Source organism: Physella acuta, unplaced genomic scaffold (genome assembly GCF_028476545.2).
Source record: "Physella acuta isolate Inbredline_101_S28 unplaced genomic scaffold, ASM2847654v3 ptg000991l, whole genome shotgun sequence".
Taxonomy (NCBI): Eukaryota; Metazoa; Mollusca; class Gastropoda; family Physidae; genus Physella; species Physella acuta.
The window spans coordinates 153,304-164,163 of NW_026732508.1; the positions used below are offsets into that span (position 1 = coordinate 153,304).

The 10,860-nt window shown below is 38.1% G+C and overlaps 1 protein-coding gene across 2 annotated transcripts; it reads right to left on the minus strand.

Annotated features, from left to right (window-relative positions):
- Positions 1-4,262: 4,262 nt before the first annotated feature.
- On the minus strand, positions 4,263-10,074 carry LOC131954357 (endoglucanase E-4-like). 2 transcript variants are annotated; one of them, XM_059317977.1, is made up of 8 exons: positions 9,951-10,074; positions 8,730-8,845; positions 7,801-7,956; positions 7,102-7,309; positions 6,590-6,726; positions 6,113-6,285; positions 5,426-5,573; positions 4,263-4,766 (listed from the first exon to the last, which is right to left on the minus strand). In XM_059317977.1, the coding sequence occupies exons 2-8, from the start codon at positions 8,843-8,845 to the stop codon at positions 4,319-4,321; spliced, it is 1,386 nt and encodes a 461-aa protein (XP_059173960.1). In that variant the 5' UTR covers positions 9,951-10,074; the 3' UTR covers positions 4,263-4,318. The 2 variants fall into 2 exon arrangements, with proteins under 2 accessions (XP_059173960.1, XP_059173961.1); XM_059317978.1 differs by having other exon boundaries at positions 8,730-8,863; positions 9,951-10,072.
- Between the last annotated feature and the right edge of the window lie 786 nt (positions 10,075-10,860).

The following is a 10,860-nucleotide window of genomic DNA, read 5'->3' on the forward strand; positions in this document are numbered from 1 at the left end:
CATGGACAGTATTTTTAAGGACATTCCAAATGTTTGTGTGTACTTTGACAATGTGTACATAACTGGTAAGAATGACACTGAACATCTTAAAACACTAGATAAAGTCTTGAAAATTGTTGGTGAAAAAGGTTTAAAGATAAACAAAGATAAATGTCAATTCATGCTGACAGAAATTAGTTTTCTTGGTTATATATTGAGCAAACAAGGCATCAGACCTCAACCTGAGAAAACAAAAGCCATTAAAGAAGCACCCAAACCTGAAAATACCCAACAACTAAGAGCTTTTTTGGGCTTGATAAATTACTATGCAAAGTTCATAGGAAATCTGTCTGGTAAGCTATCACCACTGTACAAGCTGCTACAGAAAAATGCAACTTGGCACTGGGGTAAACAACAAGAAGCTGCTTTTAATACAGCAAAAGAGGCTTTGTCTGCTGACACCTTACTAACTCACTATGACCCAGGGAAAAGACTTATATTAACATGTGATGCTTCACCAGATGGTGTAGGAGCAGTCTTGTCCCACATGGATGAGAAGGGTGACAGACCCATTGCTTTTGCCAGTAGATCTTTGAACCAGGCTGAGAAAAATTATTCTCAGTTAGATAGGGAAGGCTTAGGCATCATTTTTGGTGTTAAGAAATTTCATAAGTTTCTGTTTGGTAGGAAGTTCACCATCTTTACAGATCATAAACCATTGCTAGGTTTATTTGGAGAAAACAAAACCCTACCTGAGCATGCCTCACCAGGAATTCAAAGATGGGCTATCACACTAACTGCATACAGTTATGAATTGAAATACAAACCTGGATCTGAGAATAGTGCAGATAGTCTGAGTAGATTACCTTTAAAAAACCAAAGCCTGAGCTATGTACCAGAAGATGTATTTGTTCTCTTCACTATCATGGATAACTCCAATATAGATGTGAATGATATTAAAAGAGAAACACAAAAAGATGAGTGCTTAATAAAAGTATATGAGTACTGTAAGAATGGTTGGCCTGAAGAGTCTGTGAATGATGACTTAAGGCCATATAAAATAAGAAATTAAAACCCTTTGTGAAGATAATATAAAAGATGGAGAAGATGCAGTCCATTATCAGTCAGAGTTGCCTAAACAAAGTATTTATAACTTAATAAAGGATTATGGTGATATGGCAATTTCAAATGTTTAAAGAGAATACATTAAATAAGAAGGAATGTGATCATCAAACAACTTTGCTAACATCATTAGCACTTACAGAAACTAAAAGGGTAACATCAAAAGAAGAAAAAGATTTTTGCCATTTAATACACCCACTTCAAATACTGGATCACAGTTGCAAAGTGATATTGTCCAGGATATTACTTTTAAACAGTATTTTTGGTTACCATGAAAGCACTATCAGATTACCTGAGAAAATGGATCAATCAAAGAAATCTATGTCAGTTAAGGATCTGAATAATAGCATAATACTTTCAGATGCCAATTCAAAAATAGTTCCATTAAATCATGACAAACATTCATTGAAAGAGAATTTGGTGTTAATAAGAATGTGTATCTAAGAAATTATGGGAGAAAGGAAAAATGGATACCAGGTCAAATTGTTCAATGTACAGGACCTGTGCCTTATAAAGTTAAAAATAACTTGTGCAGATAATAAGTGTGAATCTGTCAATCCCACCAAGTCTGAACAGTTCACACCAACTCAGTTTGTTCCACAACCAAGTTCTGTTGATATGAGTGAACCAAGTTGTCTGGAGTCAGAAAATGTAAATTCTGGAGTTAATGATTTAAATCCTAGACCTCCTGAGATAGAGAATCCAGATGGTCAGAATCTTGAGTCACCAAATCAAAAGCCACTGAGAAGGTCAAACAGGACAATCAAAGTCCCAAATAAGTTAGACCTATGATTCTAAAGGTCAAAAGGACTTTGACATTATTGTTTTGTATTTTGATTATGTTGTAGCATATTGTGCATTGTTTGTAAGGATGTAATCTACCATAGTGTTCATGTTACAATATAATTGGTGATTTTAGGATACTATCAATTGTTCTATTGAGAGATGTGTTATTGTGTTCTAAGGGTAAAGGGATGTAATAGATTGAAATAATTGTGAGGTCAAGGGAACTCACTCTTCTGTATTAGTTATATTTATAATATTGTTATCTTGAGTGATGTCCCTTGTGTACTTCCTTCCGTCCTCTCTGGGTGTTACCATCATGAAGTAGTTAGACCCATTAAATGTGTTATATACAACCACAGGCTTCTGTCGTCAATCTATTATAGTTTTATTCTTGTATGACAAAGGGTTCCAAAGCCTTAGCGATTTGAATGTCGAATTTTGAGTAAAAATGCAAAGTTGAGAAAACGTGAAAAGAAGAGCGGGAAAAGGCGCGGTGCGTTTTCTCTTATAGAAAACAGAAAAAAACGTCTTGTTATATGTGGAAGAACCATTTGTCTAATAAAATACGCTTTGATTTATGTTGTAAGCTTTAGATAGATTTTTTCTATGTAAGCAGAAAATATGTATACAACAGGTAATGAATGTATGACTATTAAGTATTACACATCCTATCAATCGAGCGGTATTCTCAGAACAGCTATCATCAAACCAGATAAAGTTTTGTTTGTTAGTCGGTCTTCTCACTTCAAAACAATGTCTTTCTCTACTCAAATTGTAGCTTACACAAGTTTATTGCCTTATGATAATAGCCTACAACACAACACTAGGTACAACGCTTGAGGCTAGACACGCCCCTCCACCCCATCCCACCGCTGGATAGTGCATGAGGAACCGATGAGCCATAGATTACCAATGTTCATTCAACCGCGAATAACACATCTGTGTAGATAGGGTCAAGTACAGGGCCTAAGTGAATACTTCCCAGCTATCCTATCTACTACTATCTAGTATTTACATTCGTTGCTAGCACACCCTATACGGAGAGATGGGCATACACATTAACACATGTGTCGTATACAGTCCGATGTAAAGCCTGATGAACGCGTTCAAGCCTATCACAGCATGCCGTAACAAGATTATAAACCGGCCGTTGGTTGAATGGCGAGAAGGGAATGAAGGGGGTAAAGGGGATGGACAGTACATTCTTCAACCTGATAGTCATGTCCATGACGCATTGTTTCAGCTTAGTATAATTTTAAAGCGTACGCAACAGTGTTTAATATTGTTCCAGTGATAATCAACAGTACATTTCTAGGCAAAGTTTCAATTATTAAACTTAATGTTGTTGTATAACTTTAAAACAACAAGAAGAGTATACGCAAATAAGGTAAACAAACGAGACAGGCGATTGTTTTGTTTATCTAGAAACAAGATGGCTGCCTAGCACACGTGGTTAGTTGCAGCCTATCGTGAATTATTTTGATTTACTGTACTATAATATGATTGGTCAAGCGTATCAATGAACCTCTTCCCATTCATAAATTTTACGCGCATGCCCTTATATGGAGTTTAATAGAAAATTTTACTTTGTAGAAAACAACTTCTATCCCAATTATTTTTAGAACAAAAGAAAAGGTCACTACACCAGTGGGTACACGAGTGCTTGGCCCTTAGATTGCTGTAAAGTTTATGGTGCCTCGCGGGCAATAAATGATGTAATATCCGCTCGAAGATAGCCGCTGTCCGCGTTGTAGTGTGAAAACTTGACGGGGGGTACCATGTTTCACATCGCAATAAACGGATAACCGTAAGCTGTAGAAGTCCGAAATGTTCGGGTTAGATAGATAAAAGGTATTAGTATCGAATTAAGAAATAAAAATTTTGGGTAGCAAAATTAACATTTTATCGAAAACATGGGTATCTTGTTCCCTTAAATGAAATCTACAATGCATGCAAGTAAAAATGTTTGCTTTAAGATACGACCAGTGGCTTGCGATCTCTGAAACATTGTCAGAACCTTCCAAGTCCACTCTCAGACAAAAACCAATCAGCTGACACCAACAGTTTATTCGGTTGTGTTTATCGTCATCGACAAGCTGGTGAAGAAATCACAAGTATTTAATAATGTTATCTCCCCTTGTGTTATTGAATTTAGCCATCTTTTAACCTAATTTTAATGACTAATTTAATGCATAATAAGATTACAAATTAGATGCTATTGCATCGTCAATATAGAGATCTATGCATCCGAAAAGTTTGAAAGAAATAGTTGCATTAGAAAAGGGTTGAAACTGAGTTCCAATGTTGCAACAAACCCACAAACAAAAACTAAATTAACGGACATTGTAAACTAAATTTAAAAAACATGGAATACATATATTTATTCATAATTTATTAAGCGAGGTGTGGTATAATTTTAATTAAATGCCATTTAAGCGGTACAAGGGCACTTGTTGGCTGTGGTGGGCATATGCCCTGTCGCCTGCAAGTGCAAGATGCCTGCTAGTGCCCCTTGGAATCCAGAGTTGTAGTCCGTGGTCACCTCGTTCTGGACATAGTCTGACCTGACGTCGTGGTAGTTGTCGTTTTGATCAGGTCCCCCCACCAGGGCGCCGTGTAAGACATGGGGGTTGGGGGCGGTGCTCTCATACTGCGCCCAGCCGCAGGGCGCCGGTTTGTCGGGGCACGATGCCCCAGCGTGGTGAGGGTGCAGGGGGTATTTGCTGCCGTAGCCAACTTCAAAACTGTAGCAGCCGCCGTTGTGGTGGTTGTCGCCGAGGAGGTAGTTGATCTGCTCCACCGCCCACTTCCGGTACCGGGTGGTATCGATTCCAGACTCGGCCGCAACAAGGGCGATAAATGCTGAGTTTCCGGCATAGCTGTAACAAAACAAAGAATATGCATTTATCTTTTGTAGAAATAACATAAAATCTAATCTATAAATGTTATTTAAACCAAGGATCAAATTAAATATTACGTTTAAGAATATTTTAAAACAAAAACAGACGACGTGGACTAGTTGTAGAGCACTCGACTACTAAAACGAAGTCCTGAGTCCAGTCCAGAGTTTCTTCCAGGCTTTTAATACATGCATACATGCATACATGCATACATGCGTACATGCATACATGCGTACATGCATACATGCGTACATGTATACATGCATACCTGCATACCTGCATACATGCATACATGCATACATGCATACATGCATACATGCATACATGCGTACATGCGTACATGCGTACATGCGTACATGCGTACATGCGTACATGCGTACATGCGTACATGCGTACATGCGTACATGCATACATGCATACATGCATACATGCATACATGCATACATGCATACATGCATACATGCATACATGCGTGCATGCATACATACATGCATACATGCATACATGCATACATGCATACATGCATACATGCATACATGCATACATGCATACATGCATACATGTATACGTGCATACATGCATGCATGCATACATGCGTACATGCACTCACACCATTACACCATAAACGGCCATCTTACCTGCTTGCCCCCCACTTGTCCCTCCAGGCCAGACCACACGGGGTGTAATGGACCCCACCCCCGGGCATCCAGTCATGGAAGTAAGCGACGACAGCATTTTTGTACTGATTGTCTCTCGTCTCCTCGTACAACAGCTGTTGGCAGGCGACTGGATGTAGAAATACATACAGTTTTTACAGCAAGCCACATTTGTTTTAAAACAATCCAGAATTTTTATCAGAAAATATACGGTTTTTTATCGGAATATAGGCTTCTAAATTTATTGTTAGATTTTTTTTAGATATGTGCTTTGTTTATTGCCTGTTTGGATTCAAAATAAACAGAACATGCCAGATTTATTACAAAAACGTGTCAGTATTTTTGTAAAGCATGCCTGATTGGTTTAATATTATAAAAACATGCGGGGTTTCATATCAGATTATACAAGATAGGACACTAAAACATGTCCCGTGTGAATTAAATAAATTATATGGAAAAACATTAAAGCTATAAAAATAAACCAATTTTGGTTTAAGCTCATTTAAAAATGGCGGGGTTTTTTTTATATTTATTCCGATGAATCATAGACTGATTTATGATTACAAGGATATTTCAATTTTAAGGTTAAATTATACCTATTTGTTAGTTGACCAATCAATTCATTAAAAAGAATGGTACACATTTTCAATAATAAGCGCGTTTGTTTACTTTGTTTATCGTCCCAGCTGTACGCCCAGGCTGTCTCGGTATCCGCGAAGGACTTGGCGTCTGCCAAGTACTGACTGCTGCCTGTGGCCTTGTACAGCCAGATGCTGGCCTCGCACATCTCGTCATAGTCTCCGCTGGTGTCGTAGAACTCGGCCGCACCTTTGAACAAACCCCTGCAAGTGAGACACAGCGCGCTTAGTTTTAGAGATCGTATTTATTAAAATTTGATCATTTCTGTACGTTTTGTTTTGTTAATTTTAAGACATTGTGCGGCTGTCGACAACATTGGCGTTTCGTAGGACCTAAAGCTGTAAGATGACATGAATGATGGCACGATGCTAGAGAAGGACATGAATGGGGACATGATGCTAGAGAAGGACATGAGGGAGGACATTAGTCTAGAAGAGGACATCCGGCAGGACGAAGCAATAGATCTCAAGAAAACACGTAAAGTTGAGGGATCAACCTATATATTACCTGTTAGCTTTAGCAAAAGCGTACAAGCTTTGAGCCGCCGTAAGAAGCTGGTTGCTGTAAGCTGTGTCACCTTTGTCCTTGAAAGCTATAGCACCAGCTGCAAGAGCCGCAGCCGTGCCGCCAGCTATGTCGCTGCCCTTCAAGGAAAATCCATAGGATTTAACAGCTACTTTAGGAGTAGTAAACTAGTGGTTGTCTGTGGTTGTAGATGGTTGTGGATGGTTGGAAGGTGTTGGAGATATTTGATTGGTGAATGTAGTTGAGGGATATTTTGCCGTGCGTGTGTCTAATGATAAAAAGTAAATTGTATATTTCAATCAATCTTATGTAAATCACTATCTACCCATTTATGTAAAGAACATAGCTTGTGTATTCTCACCAATCTAATGAAGAACACTTACCTTGTGTATTTTCACATATCTAATGTAAAGCACTTACCTTGTGTATTTTCACCTATCTAATGTAATGCACTTACCTTGTATATTAACACCTGTCAAATGTATAGTACCTACCTTGTGCGAAGCACTGACGACCTGACAGGGTCTAGGCATGGTCATATCCTCCGCCCGCCCCCAGTAGTCATGATCCCTCCCGTCCCCCACCTGCACCGTCAGATGTTTCTGTCCCGGGTCCCAGGCCTTGAGGAAGTAGTCCAGGGGCCACTTGATCATGTCGTACATCTCATCAAGCTGACCCGCCCTCTGGTAGCCATCTTTGAATCTGGACATCGTCATCGTTATAAACCATAGAAAAATATGTTTAGGGGATAAAAAGATTCATGTTGTTAGGTCTCGATATGTAAAGTTGTTCAAAATTGTTTGCTAAATCTAGCCATTATAAGTTTAAAGTACCAAAGGTCTTTGACTTGGCTTACTTTTGCTTAACTAATTTCTGTATACGGTTTATTAACGAATTCACAACATTGAATTGATTCATACTTCCTTTTGGAAATTTGAAAACAAAGTTATATTTTTACATGGCTCCATAGTCTAATTATAATAGACCAATGGATGGTTGTGTATTGGAAATACAAGCAGAAAGTCTGGGCAGTAGGATGAGAAGAGCCCAGAATGTTGTCCATGAATCAGAGACCTCTCATCATGCAAAACCACAACAGAAACAAAGACAGAAAAGTCTAGGTTTGATCTTGTCTACCGGCGATGAAGTAGACTAACTATCGACTTTACCAGGAGTGTAGTCAGGTGACTGACCTCACCAGAGACCACAGCAGGGCCGTGGTCGTGTAGGAGAGGGGCAGCCCAAACTTGATGTAGTCCCCAGCGTCGTACCAGCCCCCCACCACACAGTCGTTGAGGGCGGAGTCTCCCCTCCACGGGATGGGGTTGTTGGCGGGGAGTTTACCTGACCTGGGGAATCACATGTAGCAGATTAATTCAACGAGCGGTGATCTACGATCTATAGTCTACACATACAATGTACTCAAACATCTTATCATAGAATGTGTGATCTCAAGTATCATTTATTCAAACACCTTTACGTATAAAATATGATCTTTAAGCAACACTTATTCAACAATCATTAGAAATTAAGTGATCTTTACATAACATTTTTCATCCTTCTATACAAATAATCTGAAATCCATAGGGCAACAGAAAAACAGGCCGACCAAGAAAGACCTGGAGACGTGACTTTGAAGAGCCTAGCCCAGGACAGAGATGCCTGGAAAGCTCTTGTCAGCGACCTATGTTCCAGGATCGCGATAGGCTGACCTAACTAACCTTTGTCACCTTTTTATATAATCGGATTAGTGATGTTTACATTACAATTTTCAAGTTTTCCTTATAAATGAACGGATCAGATATTTCTGCAAATGATCAACAGGCTGTACTTTTTATGTTTTCTGCGAATTTTCCATACAATTATGAGACAAAACGAGAAGCTGGCATTGAGGTACATTGATAAGCACAAAGATTTCAATTTGACCAGTGGTCCTCAACATGGGGTTCGATCTAACCTCGGGGGTTCGGTGAGTACGTTTCAGAAATTCAGCGGGGGTCAAGACACACCGAATTTTAAAATATTTTATTTTTCCTATTAAGAAGGATTCGGTGAATGCGCATTTGAAGCTGGCAGGGTTCGGTACGCCCCAAAACATTAAGAACCACTGAATAAGACGTACCTTTGGGCGTCGTAAAACAGAATCGACTTGGACAAGGCGACGCCATAATCTTTTGCTGCGTACGTCACAGCGACATAAGCCACCAGCATCAGCAACAATGACGTCACAGTGGTCATCTGGTCAAATTAACTTCACTATACAACAACATTTTGGTCAAATTAACTTCACTATACAACATTTTGGTCAAATTAACTTCACTATACAACAACATTTTGGCGCCATCATATCTAATTAGAAACTTTTAATACTCTATGTTTGTTTTTATATTATGTGAATATATACACCTTTAATCTAAGTTTAGCAGAAGCATTTTTCATTGCTAACCCGAAATGCGTATCAGTCCCTATTCATCATAGTGTTATAAAAACTAGTCTTCGTCAGAAACTTAACTCCAAGTAAAGTCTGAATATTTTCTAGGGGCGTAGCCAGATATTAGTGGTATGGAAACGGAAAATGCACAAAACGACGCTAGCTTTCTGATCTGTGTGTAAATTTAAATATGTGGGTGTATGCGTGCCTTCAATATGTATATGTCGGTGTATGCGTGCCTTCAATATGTATATGTGGGTGTATGCGTGTCTTCAATATGTATATCTGGGTGTAAGCGTGCCTTCAATATGTATATGTGGGTGTAAGCGTGCCTTCAATATGTATATGTGGATGTAAGCGTGCCTTCAATATGTATATGTGGGTGTAAGCGTGCCTTCAATATGTATATCTGGGTGTAAGCGTGCCTTCAATATGTATATGTGGGTGTAAGCGTGCCTTCAATATGTATATGTGGGTGTAAGCGTGCCTTCAATATGTATATGTGGGTGTAAGCGTCCCTTCAATATGTATATGCGGGTGTATGCGTCCCTTTAAGACAAGAAAGCACCCAAAAAATACTCAAATATAAAAACCTATAATTTTTTTTCTGCTGTTATGTATTACAATAAAACATCACTTACTATAACACCCGTGACATACTATACACCCCTGACATACCATAAAATCCATGACATTCAAAAAATCCCTGATTTATCATAAAATCTCTATCATACAATAAAAACCCTGACATGCAATAATATCCCTGATTTACCATAAATACCTGACATACCATAAATCTCTGACTTACCATAAATCACTGACTTACCATAAATCACTGCCTTACCATAAAATTACCTGACTTAACATAAATCCCTGACTTAACATAAAATACCTGACTAGCCGTAAACTTACCTTACTTGACGTTTAACACCTCTACTTTAGCACCAAAATATTTTACTTTCTCTCTGTGCAATAGATTACTAACACAAGACCTCAGCAGTTGAAAGTGTAACGAATCTTCCTGTGACGACTGATTATGTTAAACACTGTGTAGGTTTATTTTGAAAAAAAAACGGAAAACACAAGTCAACGTCTGATAAGAAAGTTACTAGAAGTAATAAGCTAACGTCAATAATTAATTAACCGAAAGAATTTTAGTAATTTATTTTAAACCCTTGGATCAATAGTATGTGTTGTTTGTTTTAATATTTCTTTTATTTGTGCGTGTGTGCGTGCGTGTGTTTAGCGTGCGTGTATATGTGTGTGCGAGTGCGGTTTTTAAATACTCCATTATTATGGGTAGGGGAAAGGGGGGAATCGGCTTACACAATTTTAATAAGATATAAATAGAAATTATGTCTGCCAAGATTGGCTGTGTAGCTTCCCATCTCCGACATATGTGTGATACTCCTGTCTCGACTTTGTCATAAGTATTGTTTATGATGCAAAATAGATATATCGACTTAATAAAAGTATAGGCTACATACATACACCTACTAGCGTAGTGAGTGATAGATTGCAAAAAAAAACTATTTAATAACATGTTTTATATAACTATGCACTAATCTGTAATAAAGGTATTTAATAGATAATATCGCGACCTAAGCTTTTCTTCACAGCTATTTAAATAGTGTATTACTATGTTACTTTGTATTTAAAGAAAATCATTTCTTTTCTACAACGTAGTGCATAATCATATTAAAGCTTGTTTTGGTTTTTTTTAAGTTTTCTTTTACTAAATTTTACAAGCTTTTATTTAACTTCCTTCCTCTGTCTGTCGTGATTTTGTGCGTCTTCTTTTCGTCTAAAAATAAAAAGGTAT